The sequence below is a fragment of the Buteo buteo genome, chromosome 19 (genome assembly GCF_964188355.1).
Source record: "Buteo buteo chromosome 19, bButBut1.hap1.1, whole genome shotgun sequence".
Classification (NCBI taxonomy): Eukaryota; Metazoa; Chordata; class Aves; order Accipitriformes; family Accipitridae; genus Buteo; species Buteo buteo.
Window position 1 is genome coordinate 4247728 of NC_134189.1, and position 26042 is coordinate 4273769.

The window sequence follows — 26042 nt, forward strand, 5'->3', positions numbered from 1 at the left end:
ACAGTATTTGCCTCTAGATTACAACCTTTGAAAAAATAGTTCCTTTTGCACCTAAACTATAATTACCATCTCCTGTTTCTGCAAAGCTAAAGAATGACAAAATGTATAGGCCTTTTTTAAGGTATTATATTTTAGCGATTTGATAAAGGATAATGAGAAAACTGTCTTCAATAAATAACTAATAGTCTGTCTTATATAATTTGAATCTAGGTTTCCATCTTTCTTCTATTTCTTTATTTTGGATTTCGATTTTTCTGCTGCCTTCCTAAAAAGCAGTGGGGTATCTCTCAGCCATTGCTTCCTATCAGTGAAGGATTTGAAGGTGAATGATGCACCCACTGGTTTAGATAAAATTTTCATGCTGCCTAAATGTGAGAATTACGGGGGTCTAAACCAATAATCATAGTGTCAGACTTAAGTGTGAGTGCAGGAGAAGTATCAACTGAGCACATAAGGATGTCTCTGATTTGCAGTTGGCAGTTACCAAGGGAAGTAGTGATTTTTAGCAATGTGTGGGCATTACAGAGATGATCTTTTTGACTTGGCAGCAGCTTGTAAGGTCATTCCTATCAGCTTCATTAGTGTCCTTGTTCCTTTTTGCATCACCCTATTTGGGTAATGAAAGATAGTGCTAACCTTATTCTAGTATTTTATTTGCAAAACACCTACTCAGGTTGTAATCTCCCTTTCTGTAATTCACTGCAAAGTCAGAAAAGTGATGTTAGCTCAAGTGTTTAGAGTTGTACATAGCTCCTGTATGAGACTTCACTTCTTTCTCCCTCTGACCACAATCCCATGTCACAGCTCTGTTGCTGTGTCCTAAAAACATTAGACTTTTTACCAAATGAGGTAATTTATGTGTGTATTTTCATAAGACCTAGGTTGTGAGAGTCAGCTCCATAACTCATAAAAAGGATCATCTACTACCATGTCTGTAAAGCAAAAATGTAAAAACGAATTGTTTTGTATTACTTCTGTAAATTCTTCATGCACATAAACATGAGACACCTGCTTGTGTGCCTATTCATATGCATAATGTGACCAGTGTTAACTTAAATCAACCCACATAAGATTAGAAGGGAAGAACAAGATGATTATTGTAATATCAATTTTTAAATACTGTAAGAATGTGCCTTGTCAGTGTAAAGGATATGAGTAGGCAGGTAAAATCTAGGTCTGCGTTGGCTTCATATGTAACACTGAGTGGGGATGGACAGAAAAGGTCAGACCTTCGTGATCCTTAGGGTAGAGGCTGTCCAGCCTGTAGCCCTGCCTGTCCCCCAGCACAGAAAGAACATGTTTCTTTTGCTTCTTGAACAACGTCATGCAGAGCTGTTTTGCAAGTGTTTTCTGATCTAGAAGAATTTTTTTCTTTTCTTTTTTTTTTTTTTTTTTTACACTGCAAGCATAAGATAGTGTTGGAGTTTCCTGTCTGGGATGGACTTTGACCAGCTCATTAAGGCTGGAATTCGTCCCTCAATACATCTGTAAACTGCAGTGAAACTTATAATTTCTTTTGGAAATGATGTTTCATTTATTTCCCAGAGCTGTAATTCAGCACTAAATACTGGGCACGTGCCAGATCACAGGACTGCAAAACAGACTCTTGAAAAAAGACCTTTCTATGTTTTAAAATGTTTGAGAGGAAAAAAATGTAGTAACTCTTTAAGTGTGACACTGAGAACTTCTTAAATAAATTCATCTCCAAATGGTCATCTCTTCAAAAAGTTAGATGCCAAAACCCAAAGGAGAATTAAGACCAGGTGTCTTCTCAATTGTTAATTTTTCACTCTGTATGGTCTTCAACTGTGCTGCTAAAGAATGCGTCGGTAGGTGAGACAGCTTGAGCCTGTAGATACTCTTGGGCATTGAACTGGGAGAGAAGGTCTGATCGTGGCATCAAGGGTTCTGTGGTAATACTGCTTTTAAAGAGGAATAGCTTCCAATTAAGGTGGTAAACTTGGTCTTTGGAATCCGTTTCCCAACTCACGTTTCAGACAGTCTCATTATAGACAAGGTGCATCGGTCTGCCTTGATACTCTCTGTGCTATGGAAGATCAGAGTATTTTCTTTTTGGATAATTTTAGATCACAAGATCTGTTGAGGCAAGAACTTTGTGTGTTTGCACACCACTTACCAGATGTGATCCTCCCATGGTAAGGACCATAGGCATAATTGTGCAAGAAGAAGTTTCTGCACCACGAGGAGGAAAAATGTAGAAATCTTACCATTTTGACTGCAAGTAAGTTTTTGTTTGCAGGATATTACTGTTATTTACTTATGTGGGTAAGCCAGTCGCTCACTCCTGGGATTCAGTGGGGCTTTTTCCCCACTGCCTGGGTACTGGATGTTTTTCTGCAACTGGCAAATGTGTGTCATTACTTTTTATTGCCTACCGTTGTCAGAGTGATTAATTCGTTCTCACTCGCCTTTTCCCCTATCCTTGAGGCATCGGGGATGATTCTTCTCTTGGAGTCACCTTGCTAAGCCATGTGACATCTGCTGTCTGACGGTGGCATTGCAACTCCTTGGTGTGTGTTGCTGACAAATGCGAGCACTTTAATGGAATTATATAGCTGACTTTCAAATGGAGCACCCTTTTAGTTGAAACTCATTTATTTTCTTGGAAGCATTTAGAACTACAACATCAGGATGTGTAATTTCAGTCTGTCTTAGTTAAAAAATTTCACTGAAGCACTGAAAGTTAGAAGACATCTAATTCCTTTCATTGCCACCTTTGAGGAAATAACTGCTTAGAATTGTAGATTTGAGGAAAAAAACTGTTGACATTAAATAAGTAATTTATCGTTACCTCCTTTGCCTACTGTAAATGCAAAAGCAGGAAAATGCCCCAAATAAGCTAGCGTTATCAAGTACCTAATTAGCTGAGCTCTTACGCTTCAACATAAGACAGGTTATGAATGGGATGATAAAAAAGGAATTCTTTTATAGCCTAATTTTTAAATGGAGAAAAAACTTGCATTTGATCACAGCCGTTGATATTCCTGACAGCGCCACAGCCTGTGAATTGTTCATTAATACAGCTATACGGGACTGGGTTTTTTCAGTTCACATCACATTTATGTGTGGCTTTGGTTTTTTCTGCAGCTTGATGTGGTACAACTTTGTCCACGTTACCAAATACTGAGACCTAGCAGGAGTGGATTTGTAGAGTGAAATAGTTGGTGCCGAGGACCTGATACACAGGCTGCATTCATCCAAGGTTTTTACAGTAAGCTACTTGCAGTCTTGTCCCAGCAGCTGAGCATCCCTACTATCCTTTAGCCTACACTCTGGAATGCATCTTCTGGTTTTGTTTCATCCTACGGGTATCCAGTTTGTGCCCTCTCAGACGCCTCAGTCATGTAGCTCAGCCCGGAGTAAGCTGGAATACTTGGGGAGATTGCATCAAAAGGGGTGAAGGTATTCCTCCTCTCAATTAAAACGCCGATGTAAACTCGCTCATTGACTTCTTTCTCAGTTGGAGCTGAAATTGCCTGTTTCCCTGCTTTTTTTCTGCAGTGATTCACCAAAAGGAATGGAGATGGAATTTCTGGGACGTATGTCATGGTAGCTGTAGGGTTTCAGTTGATAATGTTGTTGCTATTAGCATGCTGATTGAAGTTTTTTCCCCATTAACTTCTGAATTTTTATACTTCCAAGTCTTTCATATTACTCACACAGTGAAACAATTTTAGATGCTCTTATCCAAAATCTCTTAACCTCACAGATGGCACTATAAACTAAACAGAAAATGTAGCATGTCATTATGAAAAAAATAAATTAAACAAAATACACCAAATGTGTAGATCTGATTCATTAATCTTTGTTAGCGGCACTTAGACAATATTATTGAGCTACTGTGGGAAAATATTAATGAGGACTGAGATATTGCTTAGATGAGATGTTTTCACTGCAGTTAGGCTTTTTGGATACTTCTCCTAATTTTATCATTGACTTGCTCTGCAACCAGTAAACTCAATTTTCCTTAAAATCTTAAATTTTTTACTTTAAAGACCCAAGGACTCCCAAAGACATGTAAATATTATGACATTTAATTTAGAGATCCTGGTATCTTAGTATCAGGGTATGTTACAGGAATGTTAGAAATGCAAAAAAAACCTTGAGACCTTCAAATGAAGGCCGAGAACAGCTACCCCCCCCCCCCATTTATACTGCTAAAATATTTTAGTATCAGAAGTAGTAAAATTATGTTCTCCCAAAGAACTATTTCAGTGTTTCACATTTTTTCAAGCCTTATAAAGTCCTGCTATCATTTCTGTGCAAAAGCCGGTTTTCCTCCTGAACTCTTTTGTGTAATTATTTGCCAGCATCACTTTAAATATTAGAAGAATGACACGTACAGTGTTTGATCATATTATTGAATATAGCTTTGAAGATGACAAAAAAATACCTCAAGATGCATTGCATATTCAACATTACTTCTTCTGAAGCGTTTTTAGACGCTGAAAAGATGTGATTCAACCTATAAAGTTCTGCTTTACTTCATACTACTGGTTTATAATAATAATCTGAAAAGGTGTTAACATGGATTCTTATTCCCACGTGAACACTTGGTAAGGTCTCCTCAATAGTTAAAATATTAAAGGATCTCTACCTTGATCAGATAAGAACTACTCCAGGCATCTGTTTATTAAAGTTTATAAACAGTTTGTCACCACAGTGTGTGTTTGGAAGATAGTGCAACTTAGCAGACCCAGCAGATGTGTATCTGCCTGAATTGGACTCAGAAATTTCAAGAGCTGCACAACAACAGCCTGAATTTGTGATCAGTATCCAGTAGTGGTTTGAACTCTCTTCCAACAGATACGTGAATTTTCAGTAATGCCTGCAACAGTAGCGCTAACCCCCATGATTTTCTCAGGAGCCATGAGGAAGTGGCATTTCATGTCAAGTTCAGTTCTTGAAGTTCTAATGTAACTTCAGCTTTCATTTAAAAAAGGAAAAGTTCTAGGTTTTCATAGTTGCAAGTATAATTTGAGGTATGAACTTTCAAAGCCTTCCAATCTAAGGTGCTATTTAAGAAAATGAGAAGAACAGCCCCTTCCTCCCCTCTCCCAGCTGATGGGGTCTCCTTTTTTAATTATGAGACACCTGAGGTTGTCAGGCTGCTAATGCTTGTTGTTAAAATGGCCACTTAGGCAGAAATAAGACGTATTACCATAGTTTAAGGGGCATTTTACAGGAACACCATTTTCTCTAGCATATTTTTCACTCAACTATACATTTTTATAGTCTTCAGCCCTACTGTCCAATTACCTAAAGCTTCAGTTTCTTATTTAAAATGGTGCTTATTGTCACTTTCAATATATTTCACTGTCTCTCTCTTTCAAAATCAGCTTGTAAAAGTCTTTACCTGTAGAGATGAAATATAACTTTAAAGTCAGCTGTAACAATCAATATTAACAGGTTTCTTTAATCTAGTCAAGTCTGTTTAAAAAGTAAAATATTCTTCTATACTGTATTTGAGCTAGAAACTAACACATTTCACAAGTTTTCAGGTGTGAAATATTACTGCATTTTCTTACACAGTGCTAAAAGAGTACATAAACTTTACAAAATACAATCAATTAACATTCATATTTAGCATTTTATCAAGTTGAAACCCTTCAGGAGTAAATGTATTTTCTTGTAAAAATTACCTCATTTTAGAGAAATTGAACCAAATTAAGATGGTTTTGCTTGGTGCTGTTGAAATCCAAAGTCAATGGTATGCACTTTAGAGCTAATGCATATTACTGAAAGAAACCCCTTCACATTTTTTTCTGCTTTCTCGGGTTATGTTTTAGGCTAGGTAAGAGATAAGAAACAGAGTTACGGCCAAAGTATCAGCCACTTAGGTCATAATTTACCCTGTAATTACAAAATTATGTCTAAATACCAGCAAATGTAAGATCATGCTATTCTTAAGACTGTACAAGACATTTTTAGTGTGTTATAGAAGAGGTATAAATAGCCTTGCGTCACTGTCTGTCCTTCATCTCCAGCTTTGTCATTCTTAACACACCCAAACCATGCATTTGAGCTGTCTTCACCTGATGTACCAGAGCAACTTCTAATAACAGGAATACATTTTAAGTTTCTTTTAATAGTATGGTATCAAAAATGTAGTCATTACAAGGTATGCCTTGACATTTCCATAAAACAAGGCAGACAATGTAAGTTTTATAATTTTGAAACTTTTTGGACAAATAAGGAAAAGTAATTGAAAGCCTAACTTAAGTACTTTCAAGACCAAATTATAAGTTGCCTGTAAATTATATGCAATATGTATTTTTTCCCAGCAGCTAGTGGTGAAAAAAAGTACTCTAATTTTTTATTGGATTTGTGTATCCCAAAGTTGACATTAGTACTATGAACTGCAAGTGATGACATATTATCAAAGTTCAAGCCATTTGATTTGAGCATGTTCCCTAAATTTTCAAATATTCTTAATATGGTTTTATTGTTATATTGGAAATAAAAGATTTACCTTCCCTTTCAGCTGTGCAATAATAAGTAATTACTGCAAGTATTTTATATATCTATAGTTCTAATTCTCAGCAGCCAAAAAATAAAAAAAAGGACACCCAAGCCCCTTTCAGCCTTTTTTTTTTTTTTTTATCTTTTCATCAATTGAAGAAGTAGTTCATATAATCTTGGCAGTAAACAAAACTTGTCCTACCAACATGTATCCTCATAGCTATGGGTAAATCTTGGAAAAACAATATTATGTAATTTGTTGTCAAAATCAACCAATCTGTGTGAATCACTATAGCTAATAATAATGTGGTACATTTTTGATAATACTATGGACTACTTTTGTTGCCCTTCAAATAACTGCATTGTTATGTCCTATATTTTTGTATCTCCTAGCAACAAAAAAAGTTAAAAAAGTTTTATTTTTAGAAGTGTGCTAGAATTGTTTTCACAATCATTATATCTTCATGCTGTCTTACTGACAGTTCCCCATGAGCAACTGAGAAAATTCTTCTGCATAAAATGCAGTGATCTATAGTGATTATCGCTATCTGTTGCAATACATATTGAGGTATATCTTATCTTGTCGGTGAAACATTGGCCTTGGGGTCGGTATCGTGATCCCAGTCTCTGTACCGGTATAACTGAATTGACCCCCTTTAGTTTATGATCTTTATATCTGCCGTGTACTTGCAGTTTACATGGCCCATAGATTCTAGATACTGTGCCCCGTATGGTTATCGTAAAAGATGACTCTTACGATACCAGAACAGGGTAGACCATCTGTAGATAACAAAATAGACATTATAGCAGTGACATTTCTGCTGCCAAAGGCATTGCATCCGGAGAGCGCAGCCTGCTCTGCGGACCAGGCGGTGGGACCGGCTGTCATCGACAGCACTTTTCCACGGAGAATGGACTGGCTGCAGCCATGTTGCGTAACATCCTTTGCTTAGATCCCAACACACTGTTATTTTTCTTTCTTTATGTGCTTCAGAAAAACTGCCACAGTTCGCCCAAGTCGTGACATGATGCTCCATGTTGTATTTCTGGAGGCTTTGCGCGATGGCAGTGCCTGCAGGCAGCAGACCTGCCGAGGCAGCGCTGGGGGATGTTACAGTGCACGGGGAGGAATCTCATCCTGTAGGGAATGGTCTCTGTAGTGAATCTTCTCCAGAACTTCCCCTGGTTCTGTGTCAGAAAGACCTGGCTGGCTGACCCTGAAAGAAAGCCCAGGATCAGAGATAGGTGTGGTGAACCACAGCAGATCACAGATCTGGAACAAGGAAGGGAGCAAAGTTGTTAAACAGTATTGGTATACATGGGGTTATTTTAACCGCAGCTCCATTGGTTAGACTATATTTTCTTTAAAATATATTTCAAATGTATTATTTTGAGTTTGGTATCAGTTGAAGTTGTGTTTGTATATATGTGTTTGTATAAAGATCTATTTAAAGATCTTTTGGTTTTAAACTATTATTAAGATCTAATATGCAGAATTGTTGCAGAAATAAGTCCTCAGTATAGAAAGCTCAGGTGTCTTTCAGAGTTCCCTTTAAAGGTGTGAATATTCATAATACGACGTTCAGTCATTCCTACTTGATTATCTCACGCTGGTGAAGTACTTCCATCCAGTGGACAACCGTCTCAGAGTAGAGAGTGAGGAACTCCTTCATCTTAATTGTTCTCTGAGACTCTTACTCAGCCTTTGTCCTACTCTCAGAAGACCCACTGTTGAAGTTACTAGAGGTTAGCTTTACTTCTGCTCTAGATTTATATTAATGATAGCCAGTACAACACAGAAAGAGTAAAATTGTCTTAAAAGATACTACAGTGTAGAAGCAGAGTTAGGAGAGACAGTAAGAGGTGTTACTCCTCTTTACCTCCCCTCATCTCAAACACCAGCCAGTGCAAAGCATGTTCTGGTGTTATATGGTGTGTCCATGACTGCAGAGTCCTCTACATCCTTTGATGATCCTCAGTGTCATCATTATCCTCTTTTACTTTTGTTAGAAAAGATCTGGCAACCTCCCCTCTGCCCTGAAAATGACGCATTATAATAACATTTAAAGTGGAAGTGTTAATTATGTGCATTTGAATAAGGTCATTCTTTTCAGTATATTCATTTTCTTTACAAGGGACTTGCTAAATATTTTATATTTATTATTTCTGCACCTTCATCTAATTGCAGAATTACAGGAACTTCAGAGAACAATGATGATGGTAATGAGATCAGTAAGAGATTACAAAGACTGAAGTTTTCATGCAGAGGAACAATGAAATGTTCAGTGAAAATCCCTACAGTTTGAGGAAATGGGGAGAACAGAGAAACCCTTAGCTCATGGCCCTTTGTCTCTAGGCAGACCACCCTCCCTCAGATGATAGTTTTTAAATGAAGAGTAAAGAGCTATCCAAATTACAGATTGGTTTGAAAGAACAGTATTCAACCTGCTTTGTGCAGAGGATTGGAGTAGATGACCTCCAGAGGTCCCTTCCAACCTAAACTATTCTATGATTCTATTAAAATGGTAACCCCACACACAGAAAATTTGGATTCTTTAGTAAGTGCTTTTGCCAGTGTCTCCTCTTGAGGCTAGTTCTCCAGCTTTGTTCAGCTTTGATAACACCTTTCATACTCCTTTTGTAATTGCATTAAACTCGCATGCCATTCTTGTCTAATACCCACATTAATCTGAGTAGTGCCAAATTAGAAGCCATGAGAAATCTGTATTTATAAATTCCAGTTCATCAAGCCAGTGTTCCAATGTTTGAGGATAGTCCTATGTAAAATAACCTAAATCCACAGCTCCCTTCCCTACTTAAAAAAGTGCCTGACACCAAATTATTCTGCAAGCGCTTTGCTTCTATGTCAGCTAAAAAGAAGGAGTATGGGGGGAAGCACCTTTCCATTCAACTTGTATAGAACCCACTCAGCCCTGGGAAAGCCTAGGGAAATGGCTGGTCCTTGTAGCCTGCCTGGATGGTATAATATTTAAGAACAAATAAATAGTGGACCTTGACACACAAGGTTTTCAGCAGGAAAATTTACTTAAAAATGTAGCTCACAACTCATGGTGCTATTTGATGTTCTGTAGTAGCATCAAAGAACTATTGAGAATGTATAATGTGCTTAGTAAAGTAGCACTGTAATTGTAGCGAAGGATTTGTCTTCTGCTTTCCATCAAGGCTGTATGTATATTACATTTTTTTTTCCTATTTGCTGATTCCTTGATTATTCAAATATGAAATTCCCAGCAATTCTTGGAATTTTCATTGCATCATTTGTTTTATTTTTATATAAATCTGTAAGAAATATTTGTGGGTCTAGTAATATTCAAGCAATACATAGTGATGAGGTGAGGAGTTTGGTCCTTGTATATAAAATTCAACTTCTTGTCCATTAATTATGAGAGTCTTAGTCCCTATTTTCTGTGAATTGATGCAGGTTGAATTGATCTCAGTGAAGCTGTATTGATATATACTAGGTAAAAGTTTTAACTTGGGATTCTCTGTGTGTTTCAGTATAATCGTTTATATACATTATTATTCGTGCACAGTGGAGTAGATGTTAGTTGGAATTTTTTGGGATTTAAAATGAATGGCCACTATCTACTTTATGACTGGGGACAAAATTGTAGAATCACGGAATCATGGAATTGAGTTTAGAAGGGATCTCTGGAGATCATCTAGTTCAACCCCCTGCTCAAAGCGAGTTCAACTACAGCAGGTTGCTCAGGGCCGCGTCCTGTTGGGTTTTGAATGTCTCCAAGGATGAAGGCTCTGCAACCTCTCTGGCTGTGTCCTTGCACTGGGGAGCCCAGACCCGGACACAGCACTCCAGATGTTTCTCACCAGGGATGAGTAGAGGGGAAGGATCCTAAGGAGACCTCCATCTCTTTCTGCTGCTCTCACATACAGGGTAGTTCCTCCTCCTTGCCTTCTTGGCTAGTCCTTCCTAAAAAGCCCATATCCATCCATTACCTGATGGCTGCAGGCAGGTATCTCCTGTCCACATCGCTCAACATCCTTGGTTTGCCAGCTCAATCCACTACTTTCTCATTTGTTGGTGGGTTTTCATCTCCCTCCTCAATACTCACAATTTAATTCCTCACCAGTTTGGCCCCAGCCTATTGGAAAAGACACTTTTGCCCCATGTGGCCAGATGCGTCCTGTCTCTTGTTAGCAGTCCGCCATTCTCAGAGAGGGTCCCGTGGTTGTAAAATCAAAATATCTCTTGTCAATACCAGCTGCACAACCAATTTTTGACCCGCAGGATCCAACCACTCCTCAGTTTCTTCCTCCTCACTGCCAGGATTGAGGAGAGACCCACCTGGGCCCATTTCTCTCTCTTTTTATTTTTTTTAATTTAATACGAGTATTTCATAAAGAGCAATTTATAAGTACAATGCCAACTTCTATTTCCATCTGACAAGTAAGTAGCTGCTGTGAGCATGTTACAAATCGCCATGTAAAACTAACTTGTAGTTTGAGACCTATGCAGTAAAATAAAGGGTTCCTTTTTTTTTTCTTTTTTTTTTTTATAATAGGGCTTTGCTTCACAGAGGGACATGGATTCTTTTGTCAGGGAGGAACACTTCAAGCAATAATTGTTTTCTCCTGGGCAAAACTTTCTTATGAATCTTTAATCAATTTCCTTGTTAGAGCAGCTCTGTACATAGAGGATTCTAATGAAGGTAAACAGTGCTTTTGAATAAGCATCCAAGAACTTCAGCTGAGAAGCAAAGTATTCGCATCAAAATTCTTGAGAGGTATTATGTGTGTTGCATGTAGTGCCCTACTTCTGATTTAAAGACCATTTTGTGTTCTGTGTGGTTGCATGCACACAATACCTAAGAAAGGGAATTAATGAATCGATAAACCCGTGACTCTTCAGTGTTTGATTATGAAGGAGAACAATGCCCTGGTATAGAGGGAGAGCAATGATGCAGCAACATGCTGATGTTTTCTTCCAGCCGAGAGCAGGTAGCATGTTACTTTTCCTTTTTCCTCCTGCCATTATTTCAGGTGGAGAGGCCTGGATTTGGAAAGAAGTGGAGCTTTGTCCTTTTTTTAAGCCTGAAATTCAGATGTGTAATAATGCTGTGGTCCCAGTGTAAAATATGATTCTGGAGCAGAATTGCTTTACTATTAAAAGATTCTCTATTACAGTTATTACTGCTGGTTGGCCATGGTCTCTGGTATGTTTATAGTTCAATGACATTAGGATCTCAAATTCTAAGGTGTTCTTAGTATGTATATATAGTATCTCGTTAGACTTCTGCTATACAGTAACCGAGTCAGGTTCTGTTTCACTTTCTTTGAACTGTGCCAAGTCCTGAGATAAAGAGTCAGGAAATACTGGTACTATATACCCATATAGGTGAGGGGGTAGAGTAAAGCAGAGTTTGGAGAACTCATAGAAAAACTAGGTCAGTAACTGCTTTGAAAATAAGTATCATTCTTGGGTTGCAAATGAAATGTGAGTAACAGGCAAGATTGATCTTTCTGTCATGATTGTGTTTTGTTGCTGCTATCTCTTCTCAACTGATAGATTTTTTTCCCCCTCATGTTAACAGTGACATTTTAGTGGAGGCTTAGGAAAAGATTCTTATCCTGTTGATCTTAAATTGTGTTATTCCTTGATAATAATTTTTAAAGTTGCAGGCTTTCCTTCTTTTGAGCATTCTAGACTTGAAAGGAAAAAGGAATGCCATTAAAAATGCATCTATAAAAATATATACATACATACATACATATAAAGGAGTACCTGGGAATGAAAAAGGAAAAATGTGAAAGCGTATTAATTACGTTTTCCTCTCCATCTGTGACTACTCTAATGTCAGGATAGATCCCTATTCCTGTGGTGGTGTTGCTTACAGGTGGAACCTTCTAGAAAACTTTGATGAACAGGACACTAATAGAATTTTCCTTGAGCCATGGCACATACCAAGTGAAGATATAAAAGAAGGTGTCAATCCTGTGTGCCCTCAGAGCAGTTAGCGCAGTTCCAAGGCAGAACTCATTTGTGCTGTCAACTTACTGGCTATATTCTCTCATATAGGTAGGACTATTTTCTTGTAACTGGTTGAGAAAGAGTAAATTTGGTAGCATTTGGAAACTCTGCTGTAATCTGTTCCTTCAAAGTGGCTTCACAGAACTTCTGAGGTGGATGCTGAGTCTGAGTTTAAAGTCATGATACCGTAGGATTAAGAAGTCTGATTCGGGGGAAGTTCTCCAATGCCAAGAAAATTCAGAGTTTGGGAGCAAAGGGAGCCTTAGATTTGTTTCTGTTGCATGTTCTCCGTGAGAGAGAAGAAGAAGAGGTTGATGAGAGGGGAGATGGCATTTTCCTTCAAAATGCTATTTCTATTTTAAGAACTTGAGAAGTGGAGTATATTAACAAAGGGATGTTTATTTAAATAAACATTGACCATTTAATTCTTTCATCTTTTATTTCATAATGTTGGGCTTATTTCACACCCTGCCTTTATGGTACCAAACTTTTCTCTAATACGACAAAAAAATCTTGTCACATGACAACCAAGTTCCATAACTTGAAGACCACAAAGCTGCAAAATAAAAACTATCAAGGAGTAAACTCATTATAACCCCACATTAGCAACACTTTAAGGAAAAACAGAAAAATACTGACTAAGATACTGCTTTTTTCTTTAGGTTATTTATATTTTGAGTCTGGCAAAAAACTGTGAAAAATCTCTCATGGGGGACGGATGCTACATTGACACAGAGCCAAAGGAAAAGCTTTACAGTAGAAATTGTTCATTGACTCTGTGACTGCAAGTGTGGAAAAGCAGAGAGAATTAGATAACATTAATTCAAGCAACACAGCAAAGCCAAGGCACGGGATTGGTGTATAAACAGCTTTAACTGTATATATTCATTTCAGTGGTTCGGAAAACAAATGGAAGATTACTGGGATAAGATTAACTGTAACAAATGCAAGGAAAATATATGAAGCAGTTGGAAAAGCTTTTTATAGTAGAGCAGTTAAATCTAGTTAATTGTGTTTGATTTTTGTTTTCATAATTACTTCCATTGTTCCACTGAACTCCTGCTGAATGTCCGACATAGTCGAGCTGTCATGCCATAATTAAAAAAATAAATGAATAGAAACTGAATACCAATGTGATTAGTGTTGTGTTACATGCTTTAATATATGTGCTGCTCATACTGGTTGAGAGCTGCTTCACACTTAGCTGAGAAGATAATCCTCGATGTAAAACAAAGCCACCACTCTGATAAGGTAGCATAGTTAATGGAAGCATTTGACCATATGTGAAGGTAACAAAAGTCATTCCCTTCACTGTTGCCATGTGGGAAGAAGGTCATGAGTAAGTCTTTGTAATGAGAAACCTAGTTTATTTTAATTCCCACTGCCATCCCTCACCCAGGCATTGTCCAAGCTAGCAGCCTTTTATAGCACCATTAGCAGTAATCAAGGATGAGTTGTCCTGAGGTTGCCTTATTAATGTCTGTTGATCTATACATGTGCAGGAGGTTTTATAAATCTTGAACTGGGTGTATTGTAGAAGTGTAGAGCATCTGACTTACTGACAGCAAGACATACATGCATGATGTACGTATAGCTAACTTTTGTGGACATTATTTAATTCGATTTCTAAAATATAATTATGTGATACTCTTGGGGCACATTCAATACATTAAAAATTGAAGACCAGGGTAGAAGAATATCCTGTAATGCGTGCATCTTCTCTGTATCTGTGGCACGGGCAGAAAATCTGGTTGTATCTGGAGGAGTGAATCTGAGCCATGTTTCAGACTGCAAAACCCTTACCATAAACTCTCGCAACCGTTCCATTTCACTCTGGGGCTAATTTTGATCTCCCTTGCTTTGAGATAAACCAAATAAAGATGGCTAAAGTTGCAGTTAGACGTATCTGAAAATACTAACATTGGGCAACAGATAAAGAGGAGCCACTGGCTATTTTTTGATCAGAGTATTGGTAGATCCTGTGCTTAAGTTGGCCAGTTCCTTCCTCATCTGTTGGTTTTTTTTTTTTTTTTTTTCCTTCCAACATATTTCATGCTGTGTATTTCTGAGTACCGGTGTTCAGTTAGCACAGCTGTTAAGACTGAAAGCTACCAGGAGGAACACTGCATGGATTTGTATAAATGAAGTGAACCATCTTACAGTGTTCGTTATTACTGAAAAGAGGAATATAGCTAGCAATGTCACTTCTGAAGTAGCTTCTTTTTTTAGCCTGTACCATGAAACTGCTTTCTAAGACCTTTTAGGCAGGTGATGGTCTGATTCAGTAGGACTACGGCTTGAGAAGCAGTGGATGCTGTAGAAGTCTGAAGGGCAATGGCAAGCTCGTGTGGCAGAAATGTGCGCAGTGCTGCCCCGTCCGCGCTCAGCTCTCGCTCCAGCGTTGTCAGTCACTTCCCTTTCACAACGGATGTCAGTCTGGTACCTGCTGAATTGAAAGGAAAACCGAGTCAAGGAACTGCAATGTCTTCTTTCAGTTTATTTGATGATGGCAGGTTAGGTAAAATTCTTTACAAGTAAAACCAATGACGGGTACGTGACTGAGTCCAAAGCTTTTCCTTTAAGCTAAGCGTCTTCATTACCGTTCATGGACCTTTTATACAATTGCTTGTCTAGGGTTTGCACGTGATGCATTGTCTAGTTTGGAAAAAAATACTCAGCAAGTGTGGTGATTTTATACACTGAAAATAAATATTTAAGACTCAAGGGAAGCTATTCACAACTTTGGGGAGGTGGGGAGATAGTAGAAACTTCCTTTGAAATAGTTTATGGCTCTTCTCTCTTTTAAAGCACCATTAAAAGAAATTATCTCAACATTTCCTAGGGTGATCCATCACAAGCTGACTTGTCTGTCTAGGATTTTCCCAAATGTCTTCCTAGTTAGATAAAAGATGTGCATGAATGTGCAGAATGATTTGGCTGTTTCGTCTGAATGATGACAATTTGTAGAAAACTGAATTTGCCATATTCCTAGCTTTCCTTTGTAGCTGAATTGGGAGTTCAGTGTTGCTTCTTATACTTTCTTAATTTGTTAGGGTACTTTACATTCATGGGGCAGAAAAACTGGATTTCATTCTCCATGTCGACCTGTTCAGAAACTTAACTAGCATGGATATTTAAAAGAATATATAGGAAAAATTGAGTTATTTCTTAAATATGCAGCCCCAGGATCAATTAATCCACTACCAGCACTATAACCCCAAGCTTCAGAGTCTGGGTGTCATTATCCCAAAAACTTGTATCAGTGTACTTGTAACAGCATGATTTCAGAAACGTGCAGTGTTGACTCTTACTTTGCTACCTGTGGGTTTTACAGGTATCACTGACAGGAGCAGTATGTATCCAGTGCATGTTGCAATACAAGATGTGGCTATTTGAGAATGATCCTGCGTGTGACTTTATTTTTTCAAAGATTTATTTTTCCATGCATAGATTGATGTCAGTGGTGCATGCCATGACATTAAAGGAAAAAAAAAAATATTCTACTTAAAGTAAGTGATTCTGTGCACTTTACAATATCGACGACACAGATAGCAAGTGTAAAACACAGAAGCCAGGAAAATTATGTGTGTTTTTCAAGTAGGCATGTAAAGGACTCTCTTCAGAGTAGTTGTACTAGCTATGGGATGTAAGGAAAAGAAATGAAATGTAATCGTTATCCAAATAACAGTGAATAAAGATAAGAGTTCTCCACAATTTATCTACTAAATGTGTGTGTCTGTCTAACACAGTGACTCTAATACCACAGTTGTTAATATTAAGTCTGTCCACATATTTTGCGCAAAATCTCTGTGGTGAGGCATTGGTTGCGTTGGCAAGCTGACACAGTGGAATGCTTTTTGTGCTAGCTCTGGACAAATTACAGTCCATTTTATCAGTTCCAAGGTCAGAGTACTATCATGACTCTTAAACTGTAGTGTAGTGAAGTGGGCTCTATTGAACGTTCGAGGAACAGCTCTAGGTTTGCCTGATTACTGCAGCCAGGTATCTCCAGCAGCAGAGTTCTTTGTATGAACCCATTTCTCTTGTCTATAATTCTCATTTTTGCTGTAATTTGATTTCAGAATTGACTTGCACTGCAATATATGTGGACTTGTAGAGCTCAAGACATATTTTCAAGAGACACAGTAGCCATTGTTAATATGTCAGTCTAGAAATGCTGTAATTGCTTATTGCAACTCTAGTGCTAGTTTAAGCATAAGCCAAAGGGCACTGTTATTAACCACCTTGTACTGCCAGAGTCTGTGTTTCTTTCCCTATCATGCTTGTGGACCGATTCTTTTTTTAAAATTAGAAAATATAAGCCCTTTCACACAAAACCTGAACTAGATTTGCATGGATTGAATACCTCCCTTTCCTTCTCCAACTTCTCTAGTCTAACACTAGCCTTTCCTCCCTTTTCAAAAAAAAAGCGAATGATGTGAAACCTTATTTTTATGCCCTGCATGCCTGCACTGGTGTGGGTATGTTTCTTCTCCTGTGAGTAAAAATCATCAGATTATTTTGCTATTTTGGCCACTGTGAAATGCAGAACAATTATTTTAAACAAACTGAGACCAGAATTATTTTTTTTCCTCATAAAAACAGTGGTACTCTCCAGAATCCCCTTCTTTTCTCATAGCATACAGTCTAAAGCTCCCGAAAACCCCTTTTGTGACTAAAGAAGCTTCCTTGCCCATTTTGCTCTTTCTTTTCTCCCCTTTTATAAAGCAGTTCATCAGCATTGCTTTTTGATTAGCAGAGTGGGTCATTTTAAAAACATCTTTCTACAAAAACATCCCCCAAACTTTACTTTTCATTTTTCAGTTCACACTCTTGAGTTCCTGGCCACCTGCAGCCAGCTCATGGATTCACTGGTGTGACTTTTGCTCTTTGGGAGCCGGTGAAGAAATGCGGGTGGCTTTCTCTTTACCTGCCATGGGGCACCAGCACACATTGGCATCAGAGAACCCAGTGTTTCTGTAGAGTAAAAGGGTGGCAAAAAAACCAAATAAAGGTGATGTCTCTTTGTAAGATTAGCTTAGTGTGTATTTAGGTGATACGATGTGTTTTATTGACTTACTGTCTTAGTCTGACTTCTAAAACTTGCTTTATTTATTAAGTAGTCATGGATAATTTTGAAATGGGTACTGCTTTGCAATTGCAGTAACCCTATTTTTAGCCTTGTTCCTTTAACTCTTTAGGAACCCTAGCATAGTCTAACTTTCTGTACAGAGATAAGCTGTTAAAATATTTTTTCCTTTCCCTTTCAGGGAGTAATATGTGGGAGGCTGTGGACTATTTGCTTCCGACATAGGAACAGCACTGGGTTGGGAATCTGCACTCCTGAGAGAATGCTGGGAATCTGCCGAGGGCGACGGAAATTCCTGGCTGCCTCTCTGACTGTCCTTTTTGTACCAGCCATTACATGGATTTATCTGTTTGCTGGGAGTTTTGAAGGTAGGAGGGGAATAATGGCTGGGGGTGAGGGGTGGGGTGTTGAATGATTTGTATCAGGGCAGATAAATGCAGATCAGTCATCATTGATTTTATTTAAATAAATCTGCTTTGCCTTGCATAGGAAATAGTTCCCAAGGTGCAGATTTCAGGAAAGGGCCTTCCTTACCCTGTTTCTCACTGCTGAGGAGGAGGTAATTGCTGGCCCTGGTTATTTGATTTTCCTCTCGTCATTGAACTTTTAAAAAATGCAACAAAAAAACCCCTACCTTAGTAATTTCTTCTCTGTGTTTTCTAATTTTTAAAAGTTGATCTGTCCTATGCCCTGTAATATTTTACCTTTAATTAAAATTAACATCTCATTTCAGATCTGCTCTTAATATTATTTAAAAGTGTTTTAAAAGACATCCATATGTATTCTGGGCACTCTTTACACAACTCTTGATTTTATGGACTTGTGTGTTAGACCTTATATGTATGGATGACATGGGCCACTGAGTCCGATTTTGGGACACAAAGCGGGAAGCTGTATCTAGCTACAAGAATGTGGAGAGCCTATGGTACAAGCCAGGGAAACGTGTCTGGCGCGGTTCATTGCCTAGTGGGCTCTGCTAGGTCACGGTCACTCAGCCGCAGGCTTTCTCTTGTCCGGTTGTGCAGTGTGCTGCTGTTCTCTGGAACAGGGAACACACGGTGGTACCTAGTTTGCGGAATGTCGGACAGTGGTGGGACACTGCTCTGAGGTGTAAATGTAGCAGCAAATTCTGTGAAATGTTTTATGGGCTCCTCATTTAGTTATATAAATGCCTACGTGGTCAAAACCTGCGAACACACGATGCTCTTTTCTTGCCTTTGTGTGAAGATTATTAGTTCTGGCCACTGCCTCTATGCTTATTGTGCTAGAAGGCTGAACACGGAAAATCAATCAATACCTGTATAAAACTCTCTTTATATAAAATCAGTTTGAATCCATATCCCTCTGGGTGGCAGTGGGTTGCTATAGCCAGAGTATCTTTCTGTCCTCTTCTTTCGTCAGGTGGAGATCCTCAGGTTCATAGGTACATTGACTTGCAACTATATAACTGGCACTTTTTATACTCACACTTGGAATAACCACTACTTTACCTTTTAAATTGTCTATCTGATGAACTTTTTTCCTGGCCTTAAAGGAGTTCAGCCATGATACTGCAGTTAGGTGAGGTTAGAAGATGTGGGATATCCTATTTTTTTATTACTTTGTACCTTTTTTTTACTTTCCTTTTTTAATCCCCCCCCCCCCGCCCCCCCCGAGATGGAACATTTTATGTTTGGCAATAGGTGTGTTATTTTGGCAAGAGTGAAAAAAGCTGTTCAGCCTTTGTAGTTATCTTAGCACGAGGAAAGGCGTTTCAGCCTTTTAAAAACTGTTCAAACTCTAGTTTACAGTCTGATAATTTTAAAAAGGCATTGTTTAAAATGTCAAGCTTCTTTCACGTAACCTTGGCTGACAAATTTGTGCTTTGTTTCAAAACAAAATTGGGTTCCAAGTTAAATTACAAGAGAGAACATGTAAAGATTTTCAGTGTGTATTGCATACATTTCTGAATTAGTTACATGCCAGGTACAAATATTTGCTTATGCAAATTTATTTGGTTACTTAAAATTCTGCCTTAATGGATAGTAACTCTATGAGCTTATTCTAGAATGAAACACTTATGGGATTCCTGTTAAATTGGAAATATAAGGGGTGCTGGCTGCATACTTGAAAACTAATGATCTGGCAGGCAGAACATTACTGATTTTGTTTGATTTTTAAAAGCTGAACAAATGCAGGCCTCACCTTTTTGCTTTTAGAAGAATTTTATGCTGCCTCGTCGTAATGACTATTTTAATTGTGTCCACAATTGATAATGGCATGCTGCTTTAAATTCCTGTGTGTGTAGAATCCTTTGTTTTTACAGAGAGCTCAATACAAATCTTGAAATTTGCTGCTACATGGTATTTGAAGTGACTTAAAGCTCTCAATGTGAATTAATCGTAAATGCAAACCAGGGAGCAAAGCCCATGACCTATTAAGAAGCCTTGAACTGGAAAAGGACTGGAAATTATATAAAGTTAGTAACTCCTTCTGTTATTTTTCTGTATCTGTTTTCTTTTTCTTTTAATGTTTGAATGGGTCGTGATGGAATCTTTGTTGGTTAAAAACTAAGGTCCGTTAAAATATTTATTTAACTGAATAATAGCTACCATTTTCCTTAACTTGTAGGTATCATGGGCAGAGAATTAAAGCCATTTTATTACTTTACCTGTCTTCTTGTTTTGCACTCCACTATGGTTCACACAATTTAAGCTGTCTGTGTATATTTGAGTAAAAAATGTCCCACAATGGCATTGTGCCTTGGTTTGAAATCAGCAGGAGTGGAGAGTCCTTTCTCTCTTCTGGCACTAGTTTCTTTGGTTAATCACAGGCAGCACTAGAAGTTTTCTTCTCAGTTTATCTGGTTTTAGATTCAAGTAAATGGTTCTCGTTATACTTTTCTCCACTAAGTTAAAGAAATTGCCAGTGCCTGGTATCTTCATAGACTCAATTATTCAGCGTGGAAGGGACCTCAGGAGTTCTGTGGTTAAACTCCTGCTCAAATCAGGGTGGGCTTTGGGGTCAGGCAAGATTTCTTAGGCCTTTATCCAGTCGTGTCTTGAAAACCTCCAAGGATAAAGACTACATGGCCTCCCTGGGCAACTTGTGCCACTGCTTGACTGTCCTCAGGTGCAAGAGTTTCTCCTTAAACCTAATTTGAACCTCCCTTGCTTCAATTTATGTCTGATGTCACTCCTCCCCTCACCGTGTATTGCTGTGAAGAGCTTGACTCCGTCTTCTCGCAACTTGTTTGTAGGTCCTGGGGTGTTGCTGGTAAGTCCTACGGAGCCTTCTCTTCTCCAGGCTGAACAAGCCCAGGGTGAGCACTTCAGCCCCCGTACAGCTTGATAGCCCTATGCTGTACTTCATCGATGTTGTTCTTAGATTTGGGACCCCAAACTGGACTCAGTGTTCCAGATGTGGTCTAATGAGTACCAAGTAAAGGAGGATGGTCACTTCCCTCAAGTCTGTTTGCTATGTTCCTGTTGATACAGCCCAGGATGCCGTTGGCCTTCATCACTGTCCACGCATGCTCCTGTTTAATGTTCTGTCCACCAGGACTGCAGGTCCTTCCCAGCAGGACTAGTCCACAGCCTGTGGCAGTATGAGAGGGTTAGTCCTTCCCAGGTACAGGGCTTTGCTTTGTTCGTTCCTCCAGCCTGTCTAGGTCCCCTTGGGTGACACTCTTGCCTGTGAGTTTATTGACTGTGACCCCCAGGATTGGTGTCATTTGCAATCTTGATACGGGTGAATTCTCGTTTCTCTTTCGAGTCATTGATAAAATTACTGAAAAGGACTGGTCGCAGAATAGATGCTGAGGGACTCCACAGGTAACTGACTTCAAACAGAGCATGAACGAGTAAGCATCACCCTTCGAACCCAACATTCCAGCTAGTTTTTCACGCATCTAGTAGTCCACCCATATAGACTGTAAAATCCCAACTTGGATACAAGGATGCTGTGGGGGACCATCTTGAAAGCTGTGCTAAATTCAAGGGAGATTGCATCTACTGGTCATCTCTTATTCACAGATCTAGTCATTTCATCAAAGAAGGCAGTTAAGTTGGTCAAGCATGATTTACCCTTGGTGAATCCATGCTAATTATTCCCCAGTCAGGCCTGGGTATGTTTCCATTTGAAGGTATTTACATATAGTAGTCAAATCGTCTCTCAGCCTTTTTTTCACAAAGCTAAAAAGGTTAAGCTAGCTGAGTTGTCACAGCAAAAAATGTTATGCTCTTTTTTTTTTTAATTCTTTTGCAATGGTTTGTTTGGATGTTTCAGGGCTCTAGAATCAAATATCTCTCTTCGGTACTGGTATCTGCAGTGCTGTGTCCGAAAATTACGTGTTCTTGATGTAATGAGGAACTACATTACTCATCCATGTGTTTATATCTAAGAACCTAAGTTATTCATTTGCCATAGCGTGGCAGCGGGATCACATTTAGAAACCCTTTATAAGCTCTTTGTTAGTGAATCTGTAATATAAAATATGCCCTAATGTAGTCAATTCCCGTGTTCTGCTTTTTAAGTAGATTGCAGTTCCTTAGGACAGAATTTTGTTTCATTTGGGGTTTTGTTTCTCTTGTCAGAAAGTACATTGCAGCCTGCTACTTCACAGTTGTCACTCAGGCGCTGCCAGTAAGACCCTTTCCTTGGAATATTCATTGGAGGTGGCATTACCCAAGCTGTGACAGGAAAGGCTACTAAAAGCCTCATTAATCATGTATAAATGTCTATTAAGGTTATGAACTAGAATATTAAAGAGGATTTTGAATATTGTATAGCCTTTGAACATACCTGGTTACTGTTGTTGTTTTTAATAATGCACAAGGACGGCATAATTTCAGTTATCAGTTACTTTGAATGAAAAAGCTAATTGTTCCAACATTCTTAAATTACATTCAAAAGGCAAGGTAATAGAGCAGGAAGGGTGGAGTGCATTTAAAAAAGGGAAGAGGAAATAATCAAATAATATATGATGAATTTTCATTAGAAAGAAAATAGCAATTTCACTAACTGACAGTAGCTCCAGAAATAGCATTGTTTTCCAAGCTATATGCAGCAGTTTCCTATCCCCTTTACCATGAAGGTCATGGAAAATGGAGACTTGGAACTGTAATTTGACACATGCTCTCTCGATTACTGATTCCTCAAAAAACGTCCACTGTGACTATGTGGCCTCAGCAGATTCACAGTCACCTCCGTTTTGAGAGGATGAAAATACACTTGAGTTATTAGTTTCTGCGTGGTGGATCCACTTGAGGTTGAAAGCCCTAACGTGTCTGTGTAGGGCTCCTGTGTAGAACATACTTCAGAGGAAAGGAAGAGTCAGTAGTGTAACCTTAAGATGAAAACTTGCGAAGTTGTGTGAGATCATGTAGGGAGTCTGTGAGAGAGCAGGGAGTCGACTCTTTTCATTCCAGTGTTGGACGACTATCATTCTCTGTCAGTATGTTCTAGTCCAAGTAATCTGTAGAGACGTGATTGAAGCCAGAGTTGGGCAAACACCTCATAAAATACAATAAAGTGAAATGAAGGAAGGCTGCAAATATTCATCTTAGTATTTAAATGGATTCACTTTGATGCTGTTCACACTCTTTTTGTGTATGCTTTCCATAAATATTCTAGTGAATATGTTAATTGGGAAGACTGTCTACAGAAACAATGAATATCCAGTTTTAATATTCATGGGAAGCAGATTTTGAAATCATATTTGTGAATACTTGAATCAGAAAACTGATTCTGGGAGTTCAGCTTTATCCAGTTAAGTGCCAAAAGTTTATCACATGATCTATGTGCGTAATGAAAACTGCCTGAATTTTTAATCCTTGCAGAAAGTTGCTCATAGGAAGAGGCAAACCAATAATTAATTGCTAAAATGTCTATCAGACACTTGCAAGTGATGAACAAACATCAGCAATAATCCTTTCACAGACAATGTAATCAGGAAGGGGCAAAATCTGAAATTGCTTTTTTCATTACGATTCGCTCAGTTTGCCTGAATTTTATCTGCTGTGTGTCTCCACAAGATCAAACAAGAAAACTTGGTCCAGTGTCCGTTTAAAGTAGAAGTTTCCATTCTGGAGCAAATGGTGGTGGTTTACTCCTCTCTTGTTTGTTTTTTTTTTTTAGGAGGTATGCTGAGAGTTGTCACTTAAGCAGCTCTATCTCAGCTGCAGTCAAGATACCTTCTTAAGTATGTTTGCAGTTTTTACTTGGGGTTCCTACACGAATAAAATCAGTCACGCTAGTGAAGACCTCAGGCTTATGCCAAGTTTTGTTGCTTTATCCTGGAAAACTTGTCTTTCTATGAAACCCTTGCGATGTGGATATGCAGAGTACTGACAAAATTTGGTTGAAGTATGCTGTTGACCAGAAGGTCCCTGCTGTGAAAGCTGGACCTGGTTCTCTGCTCATCATCTTTAGCTTGCAACTCAGTAGCCCCACAATTAGATTTTGTCTTACAGACATGAGAACCCTTATCTGTCCATCACCTAAGAAAATAAAATTAACAACTGAGTATGAACAAGAGTTTTACTCCCCATTATGTAAAGAAAGAGTCTGCTTGTGAGCACTGACTGGAAATTTGAAGTAGTTTCTGTGGCAAAACGAGAATGGCCTTAGACAAAGAATGTGAGCCAAAATCCAACATGGTCATGAGAAGCTTTTGGAGGCCAAACTGTGGAGTTAGTGAGGACCTTTTTTCTTCTCAACCACTCTTTCAATTAAACTAAATACCTACAATCCTGCAATACCATTTTATCCTTAACTAATAAGGTCCACTGAATAGCTCAACACCTAAATGCTGGTGTCAGTGCTGTTTCTTCCTTAGCTTGCCAGGAGATCATAAACCAATACATTATCATCTCAGGAAATGCCACGAGTCTTGCAACAGCCACTTCTTTTGTCAGTGTGTTGTGCCAAATGAAACAAGTCCACGCTGCTCTTTTCAATTCTAGTACAGGACACACACGTTCTCTTTTGACACTCATTTTTTTAAGTACATGCTTATTCTTTCATAAAAGTAAGCTGTAGGTTTACCTTCATTCCTCTCTATACATCTCTTGATTGAATGGAATGGTTTTTTGTTTCTAAACACAGGTCTACTAGTTTTGTGTTGGCTTTCTTTTTCCAGTCAGCTCTTGGTTTGTAATTTCTGGCAGAAACATAAAGGTCAGAACGAAAAGGAATTCTTTGAGCAGGAATAAGTTGCCAGCTTCTTTGGAACAGCAGCTTACTCTGAATATAATCTGTAGAATTTCTCAAGGTTTTTGTTTCATCTTTGTCTTCCTCATTCTTTGAGCAAACTTTTGGGAAAAATGAGTCTATAAAAGTTGCATTACACAAAGGTGAGCAAATTCCTTTCAAGAAGAAGGGACATCTGGATGCCTAAATTCTGTTAGGGCTGGATGGAAGACTAGCAGTAGGAGAGCTATTTCCTGATTATTCCTCTTCCTCTGTTTCAAAGCTAAGTACTTACTAACTTTATAGGCAAAATAAGTTTTTCTGCAGAAAGACAGACGGAAAAGCAAGATGAGCTTAAATGTCTTGTTTTTAAAAAAAAGCCAAACCCCTAAGAAGGAGTGCTTGGCTTTTTGAAACAAAATGTGCAGTTTATAAGTACACCAGACCCTCTTTGAGTGCTGGAATTAATGTAGCCTGACTTGCTGTGATTGATGTCATGCATCTGATTGATATCGAAGTTGCTTTCCCTACAATTAGGGCATTTATAAAATCTAGCTCCCATGTGGGTCCCCTGGTATCTAAATAAATCTTGAGCTCATGCTGCAGTGTATTTCTCAATGGTAAAACATATAGCATCCCTCATCTCTCTCTGTGTGTTCCTGACAATTGTAGAAGCTTCATTACCTCTGACTTCTTTCCCTCTAATAAAGTAATTTGAAATTAACCAGTGAGCTTTGGGGGCAAACAGGCAAGCAGGTCAACAAATGTATACTTACAGGATGAAAAAAATACCTGAAATGTAAATGTTTAAAAAGATTGAAATGAAAATTTAGTATTTTGCTTCTGGTGAATGTTTCAGTTAACTTAGAACAATTTTGTGGAGTTTTTGTGTTTAAAATTTGTGGGTTTTTTTTTCAGATCAGGAAAAAGTTTGAAATCAGAATCTTTCTTGTTAGACAGCAAATTGTATCTGTAGTGTCTTCCAGTACTTTTGAAACTTATATTTTGAGTATTTATTTAAATGTGTATAATACCAGGAGGAGAATGAGTCAAGTTAAAAATGAATTTTAAGAAGTGCTTTACACGTCAGGTATGGTCATTCTTATGTTCTGCAGATAATGCTCTGGCATGGTTTAGGAAAAGCAACTGAGTGTGAAGGTTAATATCCTGATATTGGATGGACATGTTTTAGGTATGCTTAGCTTAAGAACACCAGTATCTTCAACACATGTTTTTATTCCCTCTTTACCTTTTTCAAACATTTTTCAGTCATGACAACCATTGAATTTT

General features: G+C 38.3%; 1 protein-coding gene across 2 annotated transcripts in view; it reads left to right on the forward strand.

Annotated features, from left to right (window-relative positions):
- LARGE1 (LARGE xylosyl- and glucuronyltransferase 1) overlaps nucleotides 1-26042 on the forward strand; it is a 285215-nt gene that overhangs the window by 66017 nt on the left and 193156 nt on the right. For both annotated transcript variants that reach the window (XM_075050827.1, XM_075050826.1), the window contains one exon: nucleotides 17764-17950. In XM_075050827.1, coding sequence (XP_074906928.1) covers nucleotides 17845-17950 — 106 coding nt within the window. In that variant the 5' untranslated portion in view covers nucleotides 17764-17844. The remainder of the gene's footprint in view (nucleotides 1-17763; nucleotides 17951-26042) is intronic.